Below are 23,985 nucleotides of genomic sequence, written 5' to 3'. Positions count from 1 at the left end.
ACGAGGGAGGGGTAGAGAGAGAGGGAGACACAGAATCCGAAGCAGGTTCCAGGCTCTGAGCCATCAGCCCAGAGCCCGACGCGGGGCTCAAACTCACAGACTGCGAGATCGTGACCTGAGTTGAAGTCGGGCGCTTAACCGACTGAGCCACCCAGGTGCCCCTTAAGTAATTTCTGTGCCCAAGTGGGGCTCGAAGTCATAACCCCGAGATCAAGAGTTTCACACTGTACCGCTTGAGCCAGCCAGACGCCCTCCACTCTCACCATTTTAAAGTATATAATTCAGTGACATTTCATACAGCCACAATGTTATGCAATCATCAGTTTAGTTCCAGAACATTTTCATCACCCCAAAAGGAAATCTTGTGCCTAGTAAATTTACTTACTCACTCCCCATTCTGCCTTCTCCTCAACCCCTAGCAACCACTAATCTACTTTCTGTTTCTATAGATTTGCCTATTCTTGACATGCTGTATAAATGAAGTCACAGTATGTGGCCTTTTGGGTCTGGCTTTTTACATTTAGTGTAATGTTTCCAAGTTTCATCCATACTGTAGCATAAACTGGTACTTTATTCCTTTATGTGGCTGAGCACTATCCCATCATATGATGTGGGGAAATAGGTTCAAGAATTCCTTATACTTACGTAAATGGGTTAAGAAAGCTTAGGTCAGAAAGCAGCCACCACTGGGTGAAAGCGCCCAAGGTTAGTTAGCAAGGTATTATAATGGGATCACAAGTAACTTGTTATATCACCTGCAGGAAACTACTTTCCATCTGGTACCAATATATCAGATTTGTTTTGATCACAAACACCACTTGTCCACCCCCCCCCCCCCAGGCAGACCCTTTGCTTCTTACACACACAAGTTATTTTTTTTAAACGTTTATTTATTTTTGAGAGTGAGAGACAGAGCATGAGTAGGGGAGGGGCAGAGAGAGAGAGAGAGAGAGAGAGAGAGAGAGAGAGAATCTGAAGCAGGCTCCAGACTCCGAGCTGTCAGCACAGAGCCTGATGTGGGGCTTGAACTCACAAGCCGTGAGATCATGACCTGAGACGAAGTCAGACGCTCAACTGGCTGAGCCACCCAGGCACCCCCACACACAAGTTATTGATTACTATCTGATTATTTCCTCATGTACAACACACGTGTAAGATCTTGAGAGCTCAATAAATACGAGATGAAACATGTGTTCAGGGCTCTTGTCTCCTTCTGGACATTAGCCTCTCTCGTATTCAATTCTGTGTCCACTCTCTTGCTGGACAAGAGAGAACTCCAGAGTCATAGTCTGCAACAGTATGGGTATATCACATTTTGTTTATCCCATCAGTGGACATTAGGTTATTTCCTATCTCATTTAATCTTTTTTTTCAAAAATTTTTAACATTTATTCATTTTTGAGAGACAGAGCATGAAGGAGGGAGAGGGGTAGAGAAAGAGGGAGACACAGAATCCAAAACAGGCTTCAGGCTCTGAGCTGTCAGCACCGAGCCTAACACAGGGTCAAACCCACAAACTGCAAGATCATGACCTGAGCCGAAGTCAGACGCTTAACTGACTGAGCCACCCAGGCACCCTCCTACCTTATTTAATTTTAACAACTACCTCCTGAGGTGTTCCTGTTTTATAGGTTAAAATGTGGGGCAGAGAAGCCAAGTGATACGCAAAACAATTTTTATAACTTGAATGGTCAATCAGTATCAAAGAGCTAAAATTATTGTAAGAAACCATAAGCAATAATAAAGTAAATGTTGGTTTGTTAAAAACTCACGTTGTAGGTTAAGGCAAATGACTGATCATTGATTTGGTGCTGAGCTATTGATACACTTACAGTGCTCTCCTTTTGTTGACCAAGGTTCAGGTAGATTTCCCTTTACCTTAAAATGTTGCTTTGCTATCAATATTAATAACATTTAGGCCAACTGTTCAATGGTAGACATTACTTTGTAGGTATTAATATAAGAGTTAAACATTTGGGGAGATATTTCAGATAAAGGTAGAATATCTGATCTGTAGCTATAAAGCAGTTGAGTGTTAACTTTCCATTTTTAGTTTGAAATTACAATAGAATCAAAATTTGGCATAAAGTGGCATGGCTCTGTCCTTGTGGAGAAAGACTGATATTCTCTCTCCTAGTCTGACTATTTTGTGGCCTTTGACCCTATTTTTAGTTTTGTCTTTAGAAAAATCTAGGTAGCCATTGATGATGACCCAACTTATCCAAAACAAAATGCTCTGAATTGAAATAATTACTTTGGTATGTTCTATAATTAATTACATGGTTGATTGCTTTTTAAAAAGATCCCTATGATTTCGTTTTTGTAGGATTGTTGAACATGGGGAAGGAGGAGGCCTCTCTTGAGGAAATATTAGCCTATCTCAACCAAATCTACTGTGGGCAAATTTCTATTGAAACCTCCCAACTTGAGAGCCAGGAGGAGAAAGACTGGTTTGCCAAACGGTTTGAGGAACTGAAGAAAGAGACCTTTACCCCAGAAGAGCGAAAACATCTGTCAAAACTAATGCTAGAATCTCAGGTATAAAAGTACCAGCTAACATCAATGGAATAGGATGGCTCTTTTTCTACAAAGATATATCAATATTGAAGAGAGGGAATTAAAGCATTTACTTACCCCTATTTACCTCGTTGCGTCAACACACTAGATAATAGAACACACACCACTTTGTTCTAAGTAGGAAAAAGTAGAACCCCAAACAACCGAGTCAAAATATATACTTTTTATATAATTGCCTATTCACTCTGTAAAAGACTGAAAAGCCCTTAAGACCTTGCTTCTCTTTTTATGACCTGGAGTGATCAAAAAAAGAACGATGCATGGAAGAGACTCTTGGTGCAGATTAATAGACCTGAATCTGTCAAGGCTATGATCAAGACTCAGGCATGTCAAGATGACAAGGAAACTATTCCCAGTAATTTGGATAGTTGGGTCATTTGCGGCCTTGACAAAATAGTACGGTAGAGCCTGGTACTAAAACTCAAGGGCTAGGAGGGGCAGACCCCTAAGGCCCAGCCCCTACTCTAGAGGAACACATTCTAAGAGGATCCCTCTTGGGGTAAGTTATTCCACCACTCGGGTGGTTTTCTCTGCAATCTGACTGCTGCCTGCTGTCCTGTAGGCTTTCCAGCCATGTTCTGGATTAGTTACATCTGTCTCTGGGGTGTGTTGTGAAGGGGCACGGCTGCGGTCACTTGAAGCAGTGTGGGGTCTTCCTACAATACACACGAATGTGTCTGATTTTGACCTAAGTAGTTGGCTATCTTCCCGCCACAAATGTGTCTGACATGATGTTCCATAGGAGTTTGACCACTTTTTGGCCACCAAGTTTGCTACAGTGAAGCGGTATGGAGGCGAAGGAGCTGAAAGCATGATGGGCTTTTTCCATGAGTTGCTGAAAATGGCAGCCTACAGTGGGATAACTGATGTTATTATTGGCATGCCCCATAGAGGGAGGCTTAATTTATTGACAGGCCTTCTGCAATTCCCTCCGGAGGTAAGGTACTTTCTATGATGTACAATTGACTGTAACAGGATAGAACCGACGATGCTAGTAATTCCTTCTAGAAGCCTGAGTAAACATCTCAGCCATTGGTCCAGGAGGTAGCTTAATTAATTGATGGAACCTAACACTGCTGATAGATATGGTATTTGGGTTGATTTTCTGTGTAGTCTTATATGGATTCTTTCTTCTCTCAGGGAAAGTAAAAGTTAGTTTGTTTTCTCAAGGATGATATGAATAGATAATTTCTTTGAAATTATCTCTGTTCTTTGAAGCACGCTTTACTAATTTAATAAAAATTGCTCAAACATTAAGATCTGTGCAATTATTTACAATTTCACCTTCCAAGGAGTCAATTTTACCTTCCGTTTATTGCAGAGTTTATACTTAGCATATTGTACTAAAACTAATAATACATTAGAATTATTGTCATCCTGGGAGACCACTCACATGAGTGGTTCTGTAGGTGACTGGATCTTGGTGTTCTTCTTTCGCCCGACTCAGCTGCTCTATCAGTCTCTAAACAGACTCGTGAGTCCGGATTGCAGATTTGATGGCCAGGAACATAAGAATGACTTGTAATTTAATAAGATTGTGGCCATTGTGTGTGGATCAACCTCAGCACTGATCTGGGCCAGAAGAGTAAAAGTAATTATATGTGTTAAAGGGACTGTGAAAGTTAATGGAGTGAATGGAGCCCATGGAAGGATGTATCATCATTACATCATTGGAAAGTATACATGACGCCATGTTTGGGGCCCAGCTTTACCACTACTACTCATACCTCAGTTTTTCTGATGCTGAGAGATTGATAATCTGCTTTTAAAAGACGGAGACTTTAGAAAAGGCAGACGATGACAAAGTGATTGACAGATGTGCTTAAATACATGCAGAAATCCCTAAACCAAAAATTACATTCCCAAAAATATCACAAAAAAATGACTCCAAGATGCTGAATTATAAATGAGCGTATTTGTGAGAAACACATATGTACCCACACTGTGTGAGTATGGGTGTTCCTGTTTGTAAATTGGTCAGTAAGAAGCTTTTGGGTCACTCAAACAATTTGGATAATTGAGAATAACATGTTGTCTTTGGTAACTGTCTTGGCTTGAGACCCAGCTTTGTTACTTAGCAGCCAAGGACCTTTAACAATTTAGTTAATTTCTCTTGTTTGTGCATTTTTTAAAATGTAAAATCATAAAGGGGCACCTGGGTGGCTCAGTCGGTTGAATGTCCGACTTCAGCTCAGGTCATAGTTTCACGGTCCAGGAGTTTGAGCCCTGCATTGGGCTCTGTGCTGACAGCTCGGAGCCTGGAGCCTGCTTCAGATTCTGTGTCTCCTCTCTCTGCACCTGCCCTGCTCACACTCTGTCTGACTCTCTCTCAACAATAAATAAATATTAAATGTAAAATCATAAATATTTAATTTTTTTCTTTTCAAATTTTTGCTTGAATTATTCCATGGGTCATTTTTTTCTGTCTGTAGATGTTCAGCTTTGTTCTCTAAAACTTCTAGTTGATTTCTTGGGCGTTCAGAATAATTTCATATTTATCTAGCTATTCCAGGGAGGAGGCAAGCTTGGGGTCACCCTCCTCCTCTGCCATCTTAACTCCTAGCTTGTGCATTTTTTTTTTTTTTAGCTTGTGCATTTTTAAAATGGGTAGTAACATGTATCTTGTGGTAGACTATGAAAATGAAGTCAGAGAATGTATGCAAAGAAGTCCTTTGAGAATCAGACAGTAGAGGTTTTTTTAGGTGTGATTTGAGCTGATCAGTGCATGTTATCTTGTGTCTAAATGGGATTAAGTTCTATTCTGCCATTTTCCTGTGTACCTTTAACAAGATTCATACAAAATTCTTTTGGAAAATATATTCTAACAGGTGTATTCAAGAAAAAATCATTTTGCTTATGGCAAGGTAGAGGTGACTTACTATCTAACATTTTACTGCCTAACTTATCATCTACATGTCTAACTTATCATCTACACGTCTGTCATGTTAGGCTCTTCTGAAAGTGTTGTTACTTCAGGGGTTCCTGGGTGGCTCAGTCGGTTAGGTGTTTGGCTCTTGATCTCGGCTCAGGTCATGTGTGATCTCACAGTTTGTGAGATCGGGTGAGGAGCCCGCTTGGGATTCTCTCTCTCTCCCTCTCTCTGCCGTTCCCCTGATATCTCTCTCTCTCTTTCTCTCTAAATAAATAAATAGGGGCACCTGAGTGGCTCAGTTGGTTGGGTGCCTGACTTCACCTCAGGTCATGATCTCACGGTTCCTGAGTTCAAACCCCACATTCGGCTCTCTGCTGTCAATGCAGAGCCTGCTTCTGATCCTCTGTCCCCCTCTCTCTGCCCCTCCTCTGCTTGTGCTCGCTCAAAAATAAGTAAAAAGAATTAAAAAAAAAATAAAGCAAACCAAATCAAAAACTGTTGGTACTTCATTTGATTATGAAGATCTTCAAATAGTTCTGTGCATTTGAGCAGTTAAAAGTTTGTTTAACGTCCGACTTCAGCCAGGTCACGATCTCGCGGTCCGTGGGTTCGAGCCCCGCATCAGGCTCTGGGCTGATGGCTCGGAGCCTGGAGCCTGTTTCCGATTCTGTGTCTCCCTCTCTCTCTGCCCCTCCCCCGTTCATGCTCTGTCTCTCTCTGTCCCAAAAATAAATAAACGTTGAAAAAAAAAAAGTTTGTTTAATACATGGTAATAATACACAAGCATGTACAGAAAATGTTTTTTTAATTATTTTTTAATTGTATGATTTAAACTAGCCATCTCTTCCCTGCTGTCCATTGTTATAAAAGACATTTTTTCTTGTATGTTTATTCATAATAGCTGATGTTCCGTAAAATGCGAGGCTTAAGTGAATTTCCAGAAGATGTTTCAGCCACCGGTGATGTCCTATCTCACTTGACCTCCTCGGTTGACCTGGACTTCGGCGCGCACCATCCCCTCCATGTGACGATGCTGCCAAACCCCTCACACCTGGAAGCTGTCAACCCCGTGGCTGTCGGGAAGACTCGGGGAAGGCAGCAGTCTAGACAGGATGGGGACTACTCTCCAGACAGTTCGGCTCAGCCTGGGGACAAAGTCATTTGCTTACAGGTACTTGTAGCTTCAGGAAGTGAGGCCAGAGGGTGGGGGGACCGGGAAGAAGGGAAGCCCAGCTTGGTAGTTCTGAAAGGAGATGGTAGACATCCAAGATGAAATTGAGATGAACTTCTGGTAAACGAAGATTCCGGGCTTGTTTTTAAAATTAACAGCAGATATGAGGTCTCATCTCAACTGAGATTTCACTGTGTTTATTTCTCTCTTATGAGTTATTTCGGGAGGTATTGACTAGTATCCCTGATGCTTTTCAGAGGACAGATGTCAGAACTTCTCTGAAAATATGGCCCTCTGGGAAACTACATAGTATCCATATATGGAACAAGGCTGTAAGAGTCTGGATTTAGTTTGTTAGCTTGCTTGTTTGTTTTAAAATGAAGGTCTTTGGCATTAAGGCAACCCATACATCTCATTAGTGTGGCTCTTGTTTCAGTTTTTTGTAACCTGACAGCCTAGATGTTCAGACTGTGGATCACATTTTTTTTTCCCCTATGAGTATTCATTTAAATATGAACCTTTAACTACCGGGCAGTAATTAATTCTCGGTATCAGTGGCTGAGTCTCTAAACCCTATAGAAATAGGTACATCTGTAAGGCAGGAGAATATTTGGCTGCATATACAAGTAACAACTTTATCTTATTCATGTTAATTTTTCATGGGCCAGAAACTTGTAGTAAGTAAATTGAGGGCATGCAGCATTGCATTTGACAATGACATAGTTTTTCAAAATGGAAATCTTACATTGTTAGCCATTCTCTTTACCTTTTGCTCGACTTAATTCAGGATACTGTAAAATATTTTAGTCATTCACATTAGCAAGTCTTAACATGGACTTCAGAAACAAGAGATGAAAATGACACTTTATTTATTTTTGAGAAAGAGAGAGAGAGAGAGAGTGGGGGAGGAGCACAGAGAGAGGGAGACAGAATTCAAAGCAGGCTCCAGGCTCCAAGCTGTCATCATAGAACCCAACGCGGGGCTCAAACTCACAAACCGCGAGATTATAACCTGAGCCAAAATCAGACACTTAAGTGACTGAGCCATGCTGGCACCCCAACATTTTCTTCAAAGTGATAGGAAACTTCCCTCTTTTGTCTATTTTGTGTTCCCAAATCACTTGCCCTGCTGTGTCTGTACGTGTCCTGCTGTGCTGATTTCTTGTGGGAACTCTAAATTTGGAGCCTATAAAATCATGGTGGGTGAGCTTCTGGATGCTACTTTATCTGCCTGACCTCTTCTGTTTATTTTGGTCCCAAACCTGGTGAAAGTAGATTGTCATCTGTGATCTGTGTGTGTCCAAACCCCCTGGCCATCTTTGGCTATGTAGCTTCCACCTCATCCAGCATTTGTTTGTGTTTATGGACCCTCACTCCCAAAAAGCTATACGCAGCATAGTGGGGTGGTTTCTCTTCTGATTTAAGAAGAAAATAAAATTAACAGATGATACCTGTGTGCCTTAGTGCCGTGAATCCGAAGACCAGGATAAATTGATGCAAGTTATGAGCAGATGTTATGTTACTTTAAAAAAAAATTTTTTTTTTTGAGAGAGAGAGAGAATGTGTGTGCGTGCATGGGTGAGCAGGGGAGGGGCAGAGAGAGGGGGAGAGAGAATCTTAAGCAGGCTCCATGGCCAGCTTGGGACTAGATCTCACAACTGTGAGATCATGACTTGAGCCAGAATCAAGGTGACTGAGCCACCTAGGTACCCCCCAAAATTTTTTTCTTTGAGTATAGTTGACACCAGATGTTATGTTCTTATTGATGTCTCTAGTGTAACATTTTTGTAAAGGAGCAGAAGAAGTACACATCTTCCTTGCTTTACTGAAATTCTTTCCTTTTTTCTTTTTTTCTGAGAGAGAGAGAGAGAGAGAGAGCGCGCGCGCGCATGCGCAGGTGAGCAGGGGAGGAGCAGAGGGAGAGAGAGAGGGAAAAAAGAGAGAGAGGGAGTCCCAAGCAGGCACCACGCTCAGCTGGGAGCCCAACTCAGGGATTCATCTCAAGACCATGAGATCACATCCTGAGCCAAAATCAAGAGTCAGACACTTAACTGATTGAGCCACCCAGGCACCCCAGTGGACTCCTCTTATATCATTACCCCCAAGAAATCCCATGGGCAAGGAGGAGTGCTCAGATGCCAGGAGCCCCTGGCCCTAGGGTTGGACTTGACAGTGTGGCGTGGTATAGAAGAGGCAAAGACTGTGGAACCGAGAAGATGTGTTCAAATCCTGGCTTTGCTGCTTTCTGGCTTGGTGTGCTTGGTTCTGTTATGGTAGTTCTCTGAATCTCATAGAAAAATGGGAGTGTATTATATTCCTCATCGTGTTCTGAGAATTAAATGAGAACATGGACATAACAACTTCCTTGATCCAGGAGAAAGGCTTGGAGGGGTGGAGACATAAGTAGAAAAAACACAGAAGGCCCAGGATCTAGTCCAATGTGAAGTATACACTCTTTGTGAGACTTGGTTTCTTCCTCTGTAAAAAGGACAGTAGTGACTTCCTTACCTGGCCCCCACCTGGTTGTTGAGGGGATTAATGCTGTGGAGATAATGGAAGGGTGTGTTATTAGTAGGTATAGATGACTCCAAAATGGGAGTCATCCCTATACACCCTAGCCAAACGAAGGCGGGACCTGGAAATTTCACTAAAGCCAAGGAGTGCTTCCTTTCTTAGCCAAAATATTCTACTTACATTTAAAAAAATGACTATTTTAAGGACATTGTCAATGTCCTTTTAAAAAATGTACTTCAAGGTATTCTTTCTTCATTTATATTTAGGTCTTTTACTTCTATTCTTATTAGAGCCCAGTGGTTACCTTCAGTTAGGACATATCATATTTTATTTTAGAGAGAGTGAGAGAGACAGTGCGAGCAGGAGAGAGGGGCAGAAGGAGAGAGAAAGAGAGAGAGAATCTTAAGCATCCTCCACACTCAGTGAGGAACCTGACCCTGGGATCATGACCGGAGCCAAAATCAAGAGTTGGATGCTAGGGGTGCCTGGGTGGCTCAGTCAGTTAAGCGTCTGATTCTTGGTTTTGGGCTCAGGTCATGATCTCGTAGTTTCGTGAGTTTGAGCCCTGCATCAGGCTCCATGCTAACAGTATGGAGCCTGCTTGGGATTCTCTTTCTCTGCCCCTCCCCCACTCATGCGCGCGTGCACACGCTCTCTCTCTCTCAAAATAAATAAATAAACTTTAAAAAAGTAACAAAAAAAACACAGTTGGACGCTCAAGCGACTGAGCCACCCGGGTCCCCCAGATTACTTATTCTTAAATGTTTGTTTATTTTTTAGAGAGAGAGAGAGAGACAGAGTACAAGCGGAGAAGGGGCAGAAGAAGAGGGAGACACAGAATCTGAAGCAGGCTCCAAGCTGTCAGTGCAGAGCCTGATGCAGGGCTTGAACTCACAAACTGTGAGATCATGACCTGAGCCAAAGTCAGACACTTAACCAATTGAGCCACCCAGGCGCCACTTTTATTCTTTAGTTCAGCATTTTGACTGTTTATGATACTAGACTTTTATTTATTTTTTTTATTGCAATATATTTGACAACAGCATTATGTCAATTTAAGGTGTATAACATGTTGATGTCACAGATAATCACCTTGTAGCCTGAAGTCAGTAGAACTCATATCTTCTTCTAAGATCTTCTAAGATCTATAATTCCCTTGTTATTTGCTTTCAACTTCTGTGAAAATGATCTCCCCTTTCATCTACTACTTTCCATCTATCAGGTTTTGTGATGATGTCGTGATCTAACAGACTTCAGATGTGCTGGGAGAATAGCACATTTCAGATGTTGTGTGATAGTATTTTGTTGTTTCCTCAAAGCATCCTTTCAATTACCTGTGATATACTTTCCCCCATGCCTCCTGTCTTTGCTGTCGTATCTCCCTCCCCCCACCTCTTTGTGTTCACGGTGTGGCCAACACAGCCAGTGGGGATTAGGTGATGTGAGCTGCGTACTGTCTCTTTTCAGGGGCAGGATGATTGGGGAAGAGAGAGAGAGTTCAAAGCTATGCACTGTTCCTCATGTTTTGCAAGCTGTCTTCATGAAAACTGTACTGGAGCTGATTTTCCTTCAGTACTGCTGATAGTCCTTCCTTCTGTGGTGCTGCTGTATGTTCTAGAATGTTGATAGGTATATTAGAAGTGATGCATGTGAGTGACAATGTGGGGGTGAAAGAATAGATCAATTGGCAGTGGCTACAAGAGGTAAAGGGGCTTTGAAACCAACTTGAGATCAGCCTAACCATCCTAGAAAGTCCTGTACGGAACCAGCAGATTTTTAGGAGGGCAGGAGAGCAGTGAGAGCGTGGTTGTTTTTACTCCTGTTATTATTTGAAAACAATTTATTCCAAACTGGATACATAAATTTCTCCACCTCTTATGTTCATTTTCTTGTTTTCTCGTCTATGATTTAGGTTCACGGTGATGCTTCTTTCTGTGGTCAGGGGATTGTTCCCGAAACATTTACGCTGTCTAATCTCCCACATTTCAGAATTGGTGGGAGTGTCCATCTGATTGTCAATAACCAGCTGGGTTACACCACTCCTGCAGAAAGAGGGAGGTCTTCCTTATACTGCAGTGATATCGGTATGTGACGTAGGGAGGCATCTCTAGAGAAACATCTAGTTCACTAGGAACAGTAAGCTTCCCTGGTTACCCTGTTTTAAATTTGGGGTCAGATATGGTTAGTAGTCACCAACAGTGGTATCCATATTCCTTTAAAATCTGAGTGTGACCTTTGAATCCGAAGAGGTGAAACAAGAGGGAAACACAAAGGGTGCCATCTCAAATTGCCCAGATATCCAGTTGAATGCTGTCATGGAAACCAAAGATCAACACAATTAGTACAACACCAGGGTACTCATCTTTAGGAGATTCAGATCCAGGGTGCCCAAGACCTTAGTCAAGAATGATATTGAATTTGGCTAAGGGGTCTTGGTTAGAAATCAGATACAAAGAAGCAAAGTTGACTTGTTCTACCCTGGAAATTAGCAATATTAAGAGAAAGGCAGGGCTTTTTTTTAAACCCATCCCCCAATTCACAGAGTTACCTGAATTGTTAGATGGTAGGAACTATTGCGTTTTTGCACCCAGCCCCTGGCCTGGATGCCTTTTGGGGCTATCTATGTGAATGTTTTGTGATTAGTTTGACAAAGATACTGGAAGCACATTGTAGGTCTTTTCTTTGAAGAAAATCAATTTTTTTTTAGGATCCATCCTTTAATGACCCTTTTATCTCAGGAGGAAAGGTACAGTAACAATGACATTAACAAAATAAATAGCAGTTATTACATACCAGGCACTCTTCAGCACTTTATATGCAGTAACTCAGGGAATCTTTACAACATCACCAGGAGGTATAGGAGCTATTATCCCAGTTTTATAGATGAGAAAACTGAGATTCATAACTTTACTAAGGTCACAGAATGAGTCACAGAGCTAGGACATGACCTCTTTCCTATCAGCTGGACTCCAAAGTGTGGGTTCTTAACAGCCCAGCCAAATCATCTCTGAGTATGTGGGCTGCCTCCCCACGCAGGCAAGAGGACTTGGAGGTGGGCTAATGTCCTTTGGGGTTGGCTAGCCAGCTTCATCTGTCTTCTCTGCCTCAGGGAAGCTTGTGGGCTGTGCCATCATCCATGTCAATGGAGACAGCCCAGAAGAAGTGGTTCGGGCCACACAACTGGCTTTTGAATACCAGCGCCAGTTCCGGAAGGATGTGATTGTTGACTTGTTATGCTACAGGCAGTGGGGCCACAATGAGCTGGATGAGCCCTTCTTCACAAATCCAGTCATGTACAAAATCATCAGGTATACTTATAAATCTTTGTTGAAGATCCCCTTACTCCCATAGGGCTTGCATTTTTTAAAATTATTTTTATTAGACACTCTGAAGTAGGGCGACCAACTCCCTGGGTTGCCTGGAACATGAAACTTTCAGGACTGAAACTGGGGTAGTCCTGAGCAAACTGGGATGATCATCCTACGGATCCCGGGAAAGCTCCCCAGAGTCTTCAAACTCCACACGTTTACTCTATGAATAAATGAAGGCAACTTACCAATCTCACTGAGGCAGGAAGACTGGGGCAGAGCCCTTAGCCCGAAGCTACTTAGTTTGTCACTGACAGGATCAGAAATAGATCCTCTGTGATTCACGTGGTGCCTCAGCAAGAGGCAACATGATGGATTTTAAGGAACCTAGAGAACTCTGCTGTCCAATATGGAAGCCACTACCATACATGGCTACTGAACACTTGAAATGTGGCCATTCCTGCTGGAGATGGGTTGTGAGTGTAATGAACACACCAGATTCCAAAGACCTTGAAAAAAAGAATGTAAACTATCTCAATAAGAATTTTTATGTTGATAAAGTATTAAAGTGACTATATTTTGAGGAAACTGAATTAAATATGTCATTAAAATTCATTCCACCCGTTTAATTTTAACCTTTTCTAACATGACCACTAAGAGATTTTTAATTACATGTTGGCTGGCTCTGCATTTCTCTTGGACAGCATTGAGACAGAAAGTTAATGAGATGGAGGGGAACCTGTTCCTTTGGAATTTCCTTTTTTGATACTAGAAAGTACAATAGAACCCCCTCCCCCACTTTATTTCCTCATAGATATAAATTAAAGTAGAGAAAGAAATTTGGTGACACTTCATAGGTCTTTCTGGTCAGAGGTAGCACCCTGCTCTTGGAAGAACAAATCTGGGTTCTCTGTTTAGCTTTGAATTTAGCTGCTGAGTGACCAGATGTGGCTCAAGGCCCCATTAAAAAAAAAAAAAAAAAAAAATCTATCCAGTCCATCTGTCACTTTTGTCATGATTAAATATGATAAAATATGTGAGCAAGATTTGTTGTTTAAAGTATTACTTGAGCATAGATTGGCATTATTATTGTTGTATAACCGAGATACTGATTATTATAGTTTCCGGATTATTAAAGCCACCTGAAACAGATGTTGGTGACTTTGAGTTCAATAGTGTTTGAAATAAAGTGGTAAGACAATGTAGGTCAGTCTTGTAAATAACTTTCCAGAATGTACCAATTCATAGAAAAACTCTACTAATTATTTCTACCTTGATGTAGATAAAAGCTTCTAAAGATGAATCTTATTTTTTTGCTTGCCTGCAAGAAGTTGTTACTCACCATTGCCTTAAAAAAAAATAATGCATTGGAGTGAAAGGTACATAACATAAAATGGATCATTTTATTTTTTATTTTATTTATTTTAATTTTTCTAATGTTCATTTATTTTTTGAAAGACAGAGACAGAGCATGAGCAGGGGAGGGGCAGAGAGAGGGAGACACAGAATCCGAAGCAGATTCCAGGCTCCATGCTGTCAGCACAGATCCTGACACGGGGCTCAAATTCATCGAGCTGGATCATTACCTGAGCTGAAGTCGAACACTTAACCGACTAAGCCACCCAGGCACCCCTAAAATGGATCATTTTATTTTTATTTTATTTATTTGTTTATTTTACATTTTTTTATTTTTGAGAGACAGAGCACAAGTGGGGGAGGGGCAGAGAGTAGGGGAGACACAGAATCTGAAGCAGGTTCCAGGCTCTGAGCTGTCAGCCCAGAGCCTGACGTGGGGCTTGAACTCACAAACCGTGAGATCATGACCTGAGCTGAAGTCGGATGCTTAACCAACCGAGCCACCCAGGTGGCCCATAAAATGGATCATTTTAAAGTGAACAATTCAGAGGCATTTAGTACATTGACAACGTAGTACAACCACCCCTTCTATCCAGTTCCTGAACATTTCCTGTGTGCCTTGTTATAGTGACGTGGCTCTGTGATACCCTGGACAACTAGTGTATCTGTCACGCTTTGGTTTTTACAAACCCGATTGACTTTTCTCTCCTCTCTCTTGGACAGAGCCCGGAAGAGCATCCCAGACACCTATGCAGAGCACCTTATTGCCAACGGACTCATGACCGAGGAAGAGGTGTCGGATATCAAAACCTCCTACTATGCAAAGTTAAATGACCATTTAACTAACATGGCCCACTATAGCCCCTCGGCCACCAACCTGCAGGCTCACTGGCAGGGCCTGGTCCAGCCGGAGGCTTCCATTACAACCTGGAACACTGGTGTGCCCCTAGACCTCCTGCGATTTATTGGTGGGAAGTCCGTGGAAGTGCCGGAGGGACTCCACATGCACAGTCACCTTCTGAAGATGTACGTTCAGGTAGGGAGCATTATAATTTCCGGTTGTTGTTTGTTTGTCTTGTGCAGCAAAGAAATTGGTGTTGATCTGGTCTTTTCGGTTCAGCTAATGAATTTGACATTTATTGCATTTTGGTAGTGATGCTCTCTTAAGTCAGATTTGTCTACTTGTGCTCTTTTCTCTCTTCTTTCCTTTGTATACACAAACAGGTTCTGGTACTGATATTCCATTCAGGTTTTGTCTACTTCTCATTTTCCTCGATTTACTTACTCATTCATACATGTTTAATACATGTACACGCACTACATGCACATTATCAAAAATACAGGACAGAAATACCTGTTTTGATTTCTCTGACTAGTGAGCAGAAAACACTTTCATTTTGGGGGCCAGCTTGAATAAAAATAAGTACACATCAACAAACATACCCCCAAAGGCAACCATTTGCCCTTACACACGTTGATGTTTCTTACATATTGTCTCACGTTAAAGATAGATTGAAACTTTGGTTTGCCTGGGACTCGGGAATTTCCTGGAACGTGGGATTCTGCATGCTCAAAGTGAGGGAGCAAAAGTCAAAGGCCTTCGTCTTTCTTAAACTTGGATAGAGGCACTTTGTCCTCTGAATGATTTTGAGATGCTTACTTCGTTTCCAGTTTTTTAATTTATTTTAAATGCTTATTTATTTATTTTGAGAGAGAGAGAGAGAGAGAGAGAGTGTGTGAGCAAGCATCACACTCAGAGAGTCAGAGAGAGAGAGAGAGAGAGAGAGAGAGAGAGAGAGAGAGAGAGAGAATCCAAAGCAGGCTTCTTGCTGTCAGTGCAGGGCCCCACTTGGCACTTGATCTCACAACCGTGAGATCATGACCTGAGCTGAAATCAAGAGTTGGACGCTTAACCGACTGAGCCACCCAGGCACCCCTAGGCTTTTATTATAGGTACAGAGATTCTTAAAATAATCTGTGTACTTACCATCCAGGTGAAGAAATTGAATATTACAAGCACAGTTCTCTGCGTGCCCTCCCTGGTGCCGTCTCCTCTCCATTGTGCACAGGCCTAACCACTAACCTGAGTGCCTGCTAGTTTTGCCTGTTTGAAAACCTATAATTGCTATCTTACTCTCATCTTTCCCTTCTGCACTTTCTGTTTTAATATAACATTATAATTTTGATCCATACTGTTGTTGCATTACATTTTGTGAACTCAGTGTGGAAAAGGGTATAGACTGTTAAAAGTGTCTTTTTTTCCCTCTGCTTCTGTTTTTTGCAGTCCAGACTGGAGAAAGTGATGGATGGAACAAAATTAGACTGGGCTACGGCAGAAGCTCTTGCCTTGGGCTCATTACTTGCTCAGGGTAAGACATTTCTGTTTAGTTGCACAGCTGGTAGGAATTGCTTTATATGACACTTGATGTATGTGACCCTTGCAGGTCTGAGTAAAACTATCTCCAATTGTTTTCAGTAACTAGAGAGGTTCTAAAATGTGTTAGCTTTTCTTCTTTGACAATATTATTTAATCTTCAGGATAAGTCGTGTTGGTGACCTTCATCAAAGAATAGACTATAGAACATTTCTTGCTAGGAAACAAAGGGCCCTGTGCTGGATGAATTGGAAAGATACTTTCCTCCAAACATTGTAGGGCAAGCAATGACTCTTGTGTGATCTTGCCTTACACAGACTTTTGAATATAGGGCAGATATATTTTATTTTTTTATAATTTTTTTAATGTTTATTATTTTTGAGAGAGAGAGAGACAGTGTGAGCAGGGGAGGGGCAGAGAGAGAAAGGGAGACACAGAATCCAAAGCAGGCTTCAGGATCCCAGCTTTCAGCACAGAGCCCCACTTGGGGCTTGAATCCATGAACTGTGAGGTCATGACCCAAGCCGAAGTTGGACACTTAACTGACTGAGCCACCCAGGTGCCCCAGAACAGGTATATTTTAATGTGGTTAATCTATTGCTAAGGGAAATTCTCAGAATGAACTGATGTGTAAGAATTCAGCATCACCATGTGTTTTAATACTTAGGTTATTCATGGGAATCTGTTTTTTTTTGTTTTTTTCTCCTTGCTTGCTTAAGGTTTTAATGTCCGTCTGAGTGGGCAAGATGTCGGCCGTGGAACTTTTAGTCAGAGGCACGCCATGGTTGTTTGCCAGAACACCGATGACACCTATATCCCTCTGAACCATATGGACCCAAATCAGAAAGGGTTTCTAGAGGTAGGATGTCTTAGTGTCTATTGTAAAACCAAGGTGCTGATAATTATAGTTACAGGATTCTTAAAGCAGCTAGAAACAGATGTCAGCAACTTTGGGTTCAATCGTTTAAAAAAAAAATTTAGGGGCACCTGGGTGGCTCGGTTGGTTGGGTGTCTGACTTCAGCTCAGATCATTATCTCGCAGTTCAGGAGTTCGAGCCCGTGTCGGGCTCTGTGCTGACAGCTCAGAGCCTGGAGCCTGCTTCAGATTCTGTGACTCCCATTCTCTCTCTGCCCCTCCCCTGCTCGCTCTCTCTCTCTCTCTCTCTCTCTCTCTCTCTCTCAGAAATAAATAAAAACATTAAAAAATTAAAAAAAATTCCAGTATCGTTAACATGGTGTTTTATTAGTTTCAGGTGTACAATATAGGGATTCAGCACTTTCATACATCACCCAGTGCTCATCTAGTGTATCTTTTTTTATTATTAAATATAATTTATTGTCAAATTGGTGTCCATACAATACCCAGTGATCATCCCAACAGGTGCCCTCCTCGATGCCCATCACCCACTTTCCTCTCTCCCTTACCCCCCATCAACCCTCAGTTCTCAGTTTTTAAGAGTCTCTTATGGTTTGCCTCCTTCCCTCTCTGTAACTTTTGTTTCCCCCTTCCCCTCCCCCATGGTCTTGTGTTAAGTTTCTCAGGATCCACATATGAATGAAAACATATGGTATCGGTCTTTCTCTGCCTGACTTATTTCACTTAGCATAATACCCTCCCTGTTCCATCACATTGTTACAAATGGCCAGATTTCATTCTTTCTCATTGCCAAGTAGTATTCCATTGTATATATAAACCACATCTTCTTTATCCATTCGTCAGTTGATGGACATTTAGGCTCTTTCCATAATTTGGTTATTGTTGAAAGTGCTGCTAGAAACTTTGGGGTACAAGTGCCCCTATGCATCAGCACTCCTGGATCCCTTGGGTAAATTCCTAGCAGTGCTATTCCAGAGCAGCTGTACCAGTTTGCATTCCCACCAACAGTGCAAGAGGGTTCCTGTTTCTCCACGTCCTCGCCAGCGTCTATAGTCTCCTGATTTGTTCATTTTAGCCACTCTGACTGGCGTGAGGTGGTATCTGAGTGTGGTTTTGATTTGTATTTCCCTGATGAGGAGTGACGTTGAGCATCTTTTCATGTGCCTGTTGGCCATCTGGATGTCTTCTTTACAGAAGTGTCTATTCATGTGTTCTGCCCGTTTCTTCACTGGATTATTTGTTTTTCGGGTGTGGAGTTTGGTGAGCTCTTTATAGATTTTGGATAGTAGCCCTTTGTCCGATATGTCATTTGCAAATATCTTTTCCCATTCCGTTGGTTGCCTTTTAGTTTTGTTGATTGTTTCCTTTGCTGTGCAGAAGCGTTTTATCTTAATGAGGTCCCAGTAGTTCATTTTTGCTTTTAATTCCCTTGCCTTTGGAGATGTGTCGAGTAAGAAAATGCTGCAGCTGAGGTCAGAGAGGTTTTTTCCTGCTTTCTCCTTTAGGGTTTTGATGGTTTCCTGTCTCACATTCAGGTCCTTCATCCATTTTGAGTTTGTTTTTGTGAATGGTGTAAGAAAGTGGTCTAGTTTCAATCTTCTGCATGTTGCTTTCCAGTTCTCCCAGCACCATTTGTTAAAGAGACTGTCTTTTTTCCATTGGATATTCTTTTGCAAATCAATTAATATGATGCATGACATTAATAAAAGAAAAAATAAGAACCGTATGATTCTGTCTATGGATGCAGAAAAAGCATTTGACAAAATACAGCATCCTTTCTTAATAAAAACCCTTGAGAAAGTCGGGATAGAAAGAAAATACTTAAACATCATAAAAGCCGTTTATGAAAAGCCAACAGCTAATATCATCCTCAATGGGGAAAAACTGAGAGCTTTCCCCCTGAGATCAGGAACACGACAGGGATGTCCACTCTCACTGCTGTTGTTTAACATGGTGTTGGAAGTGCTAGCATCAGCGATCAGACAACAAAAGGAATCAAAGGCATCAAAATTGGCAAAGATGAAGTCAAACTTTCGCTGTTTGCAGACGACGTGATACTCTACATGCAAAACCTGACAGACTCCACCAAAAGTCTGTTAGAACTGATACATGAATTCAGCAAAGTCGCAGGATACAAAATTAATGTACAGAAATCGGTTGCATTTTTATACACCAATAATGAAACAACAGAAAGAGAAATAAAGAAACTGATCCCATTCACAATTTCACCAAGAATCATAAAATACCTAGGAATAAACCTAACCAAAGATGTAAAAGATCTGTGTGCTGAAAACTATAGAAAACTTATGAAGGAAATTGAAGAAAAGAAATGGGAAAACATTCCATGCTCACGGATTAGAAGAATAAATATTGTTAAAATGTCAATACTACCCAAAGCAATCTACACATTCAATGCAATCCCAATCAAAATCGCACCAGCATTCTTCTTGAAGCTAGAACAAGCAATCCTAAAATTTGTATGGAAACACAAACGACCCCGAATAGCCAAAGAAATATTGAAGAAGGAAACCAAAGCAGGAGGCATCACAATCCCAGACTTTAGCCTCTACTACAAAGCTGTAATCATCAAGACAGCATGGTATTGGCACAAAAACAGACACATAGACCAATGGAATAGAATAGAGACTCCAGAAGTGGACCCACAAATGTATGGCCAACTAATCTTAGATCAGTGTACTCTTAATTCCCTTCACCTACTTCACGCATCCCCCACTGGTAAAACCATGCCCCACTGGTAAAACCAGTTTTTACAAGTGGCAAAAACTGGTTACCACTAGTTTCTTCTTTAATAGTCTGTTTTTGTGTGTGTCTTTTTCTATTTGTTCATTTCTTTTGTTTCTTTTTTTAAATTTATTTTTTTATAATTTAACTTTATTTTTAAAAATTTACACCCAAATTAGTTAGTATACAGTGAAGCAATGATTTCAGGAGTAGATGCCTTAATGCCCCTTACCCATTTAGCCCATCCCCTCTCCCACAACCCCTCCAGCAACCCTCAGTTTTTTTCTCTATTAAAACCATGTCCTTTATATGAAGGACCCTGGGAGGAACTCCTGCTTGCTCTTGGTACTGGTCCTGGTACTGACTGAGTTGACTGAGCAGTGGTTTGTCTCTATGGTGTGTGTACCGTGAATTCTGCAATTGAGCCACATTCTTCTGTCAGTAATGGCTCCCAGGAAGAGGTGGAGGCCACTGACCTCTGGTGACTGTAAGCCACCAGGCTGTCTTTCCCCTTTATTCTGTGTCTCAATCTTTATCTTCTTTCTATGTACATTTACATCATCACATTGTACATCATATATATTTATGAGCCATCTCAAGTATGTTTTGGAATAAATAAAGGGATTAATAAATCCAAGAAATGAAAGTAGATATGTGTATACATGAGTACAAATGACAATGAATGCTTAGGAGAAGGTGCAGAGAATCTGCTTGGGAAGTCAGGAAAACCTTGGGAGGGGAAGACAGATTTGAACTGGGCCTGGAAGGACATGAGGAGTTGCCTAGTCTGATGCCTATAGAGAGAACATTCCAGGTGGACACCATAATACCTACAAAGCCTGTGAAGTGAGAAGACAGGACCTACAAATAGCTTCATGTGACTGGAGGTTAAGTTGCAAAGTGGAAACAGGAGTCAGGAAGAGGAGACTGGCTAGACTCCCCACCTTGTGAAAGACTCGGAATGTTATGTAAACAGGAAACCATGGAGGAATTTTGAACAGGTGATCAGATTTTTGTATCAGAAAGAACCCTCCCCATGGTACTTTGGAAGCTGAAGATGGATGAGAACTTCAGATGGTGTATCCACCCAGCTTTATTGAGGTATAATAGGACAATTTCTTTTTTTCTTTAAAACAATTTTTTAATGTTTATTTATTTTTAAGAGACAGCATGAGTGGGGAGGGGCAAAGGGAGAGGGAGACAGAGAATCCAAAGCAGGCTCTGTGCTGTCAGCACAAATCCTGACATGGGACTCGAACCCACGAACCATGAGATCATGATCCGAGCCAAAGTTAGACACTCAACCGACTGAGCCACCCAGGTGCCCCATAATAGGACAATTTCTAAGGAGGCTTCTCAATAGTCTAGGCAGGAAATCACATGGACCTGAATGAGGGCAATAGCAGTGCAGACAGAAGATGGGACCAGATTTGAGAACATTTACCAAACAACAGCTATGGGACTTAGTGGTAGATGGAGGGAGTGAGGAAGACTAGTCTCGCTTATCTCTTGGCTTCCTGACTTGGACAATTGCTATATGATGGTGATACTCACCCAAATATAAAGAGGGGGAACAGGTTTGGTAAGGAAAGCTGATGGATTCAGTTTTGAACATTTGACTTTGAGGTGGCTGAATAACATACAAGTTTCTGTCCATTACAGAAAGGCAATTGGATATGTATGTCTGGACTTAATGAAGGAATCTGATCTTGAGATATAGGTTTGGACATCATCAGGGTGAAGTGATTGAAACCACAAGGGTGGGAGAATCTCCCTGGGAGAGAGCAGAATGGGAAGAGAGCCAAGGGAGAGGGTCCTGGGAAAAACAGCTTCTAAGGGGCTGGCAGGGGAAAAGTATTTCCCTAGAGAGAATCCAGAGGAGGAGGAGAACAGGGAGTCACTGTGTCATGACCTGAAGAAGAAAGAAGTCAAATATGAGGAAGAATAACATGGCCATTGGATTTAGCCACTGGAAAGTCAAGAGTTGACTTCACGTACAGCTATTTTAGTGGAGCAGTGAGAACAGAAGCTAGACGCTACTAGCTTAAAGGGTAAAATTCCCACAAATGGTGAGATCATGACCTGAGCTGCAATCAAGAGTCAGACACAACCGACTGAGCCACACAGGTGCCCCTATTTTATTACTTTTTAAATTGAAGTATAGTTGACACACAACGTTGTGTTAGTTTCAGGTGTACAACATAGTGGTTTGACAGGTCTATTTGTGTTATGCATTGCTCACAAGTGTAGCTACCGTCTGTCACCTAACAACGCTATTACAATATCATTGATGATGCTCCCTATGCTGTACCTTCCATCCCTGTGACTTACTCATTCCATGGCTGGAAGTCTGTACTTCCCACACTCTTCCACCCATTTTGCCCATTCCCCGCTCCTCCTCCTTCCACAATCACCAGTTTGTTCTCTGTGTTTATGGGTCTGTTTCCACTTTTGTTTGTCTTTTTGTTTCTCTTAAGCACAATCATATAGTTTTTGTCCATCTCTGTCTGACTTGTTTCACTTAGCATCGTACCCTCTAGATCCACCCATGTGGTCATACGACTGGGTAGAATCACGTTGCGTTTAATTGTCCTCTTTTGCCCCCTCAGAGATCTAATTTTGTGTTCTGCTTTTCTTTTTTATCTTAACATGCTGTGACGGTTCTTTTGATTTATTGTGCAGATAGGATATTAGAATAATGGATTCTAACCAAAGGTAGGCCTTCTTTTGGTAACTTTCCCCCCTTTGCTTTGTGATATGTTTTTTAAAAGCTTGTATGATACAGTTTTACTCTAACCAATCAAGGTAGATCATCTAAGAAATTAATTTTGCTTATCCTTAAAGATTGCCTTTACTGCCCACGTTGCATTCTTCTCCCCCTTTCCTTGTGCCACCTTCCCCCACATGCGTCACTCACAGGGGGCAGTCGATGTCCTTTCTCCAGAAATGAGGAGATAACTGGAAGGAAAGCTCCCTTCTGTGCCTTTCCTCCTTTTTGAGAGGTTTGTGACGCTTTACCTTGACTGATCTATGTCCCCAGCTTTCCTTGCAATGACCGTGTTTCTGTTCTCTTCCTTTGTATTAATTAGATCAGCAACAGCCCGCTGTCAGAAGAGGCTGTCCTGGGATTTGAATATGGGATGAGCATCGAAAGCCCCAGGTTACTGCCCATCTGGGAGGCTCAGTTTGGCGATTTCTTCAATGGTGCTCAGATCATCTTTGACACGTTCATCTCTGGAGGTGGGTGTCAGCAAATGCATGTGGAATGGTGCATAGCACCAGCCTCGTGGGGAAACATGAATGAGACGGGGCCATAACTGCTGTACCACAGCCCCTCAGGAGAGTTAGGGGCTGCACTGCCATCTCCTGGGGCATGGCAGCTATTGGATGGTTACAGAAGCTGCTGGAGGGCTAGGGGCCACTCGGTCACTGTACAGGCAGCACTTTCTCCAGGGCAGTGTGCTTGGCTGTAGGGAGAAGGGCATGTACCTGCCAGCTCCTTGGTAGTTTGACTTTGCGGTCTGCACTTGGGGCATGTTGCATACCTGTGACATGAATACCAAGCAGGCAGTGGGGACATAGTAGAGATTTGTGGTCAGAGTGAATGGCAGCCTTGAAAATCCACTTCCCTCGGGGTGCCTGGGTGGCTCAGTCAGTTGAGCTTTTGACCTCGGCTCAGGTCATGATCTTGCAGTTTATAAGTTCGAGACCCATGTCACAGCTCAGAGCCTGGAGCCTGCTTCGGATTCTCTCCCTCTGCCCCTCCCCCGCTTATGCTCTGTCTCTGTCTCTCTGTCTCAAAATTAAATAAAAATATTAGAAAAAGAAAGAAAGAAAGAAAAGAAAATCCACTTCCCTCAACCCAAGGATGTTCAACTATCTGAAAGCTGGTAGTGGGACATCTTTATTTTTTTGTTTTGTGTTTAAAAAAATTTTTTTTAAGTTTATTTATTTTGAAAGAGACAGAGACAGTGTGAGTGGAGGAGGGGTAGAGAGAGGGGCGGGGGCGGGGGGAGAGAGAGAATCCTAGGTAGGCTCTGCACTGTCAACACAGAGCCCGACCTAGGGCTCGAACTCATGAAACCATGACATTATGACCTGAGCCAAAGAGTCAGAGGCTTAACTGACTGAGCTGCCTGGGCACCCCTTGTTTTGTTTTGTTTTGTTTTGTTTTGTTTTGTTTTGTTTTGTTTT

General features: G+C 42.0%; 1 protein-coding gene across 3 annotated transcripts in view; it reads left to right on the top strand.

The window, feature by feature from the left end:
- Positions 1-23,985, top strand: part of DHTKD1 (dehydrogenase E1 and transketolase domain containing 1) — a 52,266-nt gene that overhangs the window by 18,112 nt on the left and 10,169 nt on the right. For 2 of the 3 annotated variants that reach the window (XM_040451449.1, XM_040451452.1), the window contains 9 exons: positions 2,327-2,538; positions 3,320-3,514; positions 6,351-6,620; positions 11,047-11,218; positions 12,244-12,442; positions 14,522-14,834; positions 16,083-16,167; positions 16,892-17,031; positions 22,881-23,031. In XM_040451449.1, coding sequence (XP_040307383.1) covers positions 2,327-2,538; positions 3,320-3,514; positions 6,351-6,620; positions 11,047-11,218; positions 12,244-12,442; positions 14,522-14,834; positions 16,083-16,167; positions 16,892-17,031; positions 22,881-23,031 — 1,737 coding nt within the window. The remainder of the gene's footprint in view (positions 1-2,326; positions 2,539-3,319; positions 3,515-6,350; positions 6,621-11,046; positions 11,219-12,243; positions 12,443-14,521; positions 14,835-16,082; positions 16,168-16,891; positions 17,032-22,880; positions 23,032-23,985) is intronic. The other variant, XM_040451451.1, reaches the window with a different exon arrangement.

This window comes from Herpailurus yagouaroundi, unplaced genomic scaffold (assembly GCF_014898765.1).
Source record: "Herpailurus yagouaroundi ecotype Mexico unplaced genomic scaffold, PumYag 203, whole genome shotgun sequence".
NCBI classification, from domain to species: Eukaryota; Metazoa; Chordata; class Mammalia; order Carnivora; family Felidae; genus Herpailurus; species Herpailurus yagouaroundi.
This window is presented reverse-complemented; position numbering and strand designations above follow the sequence as displayed.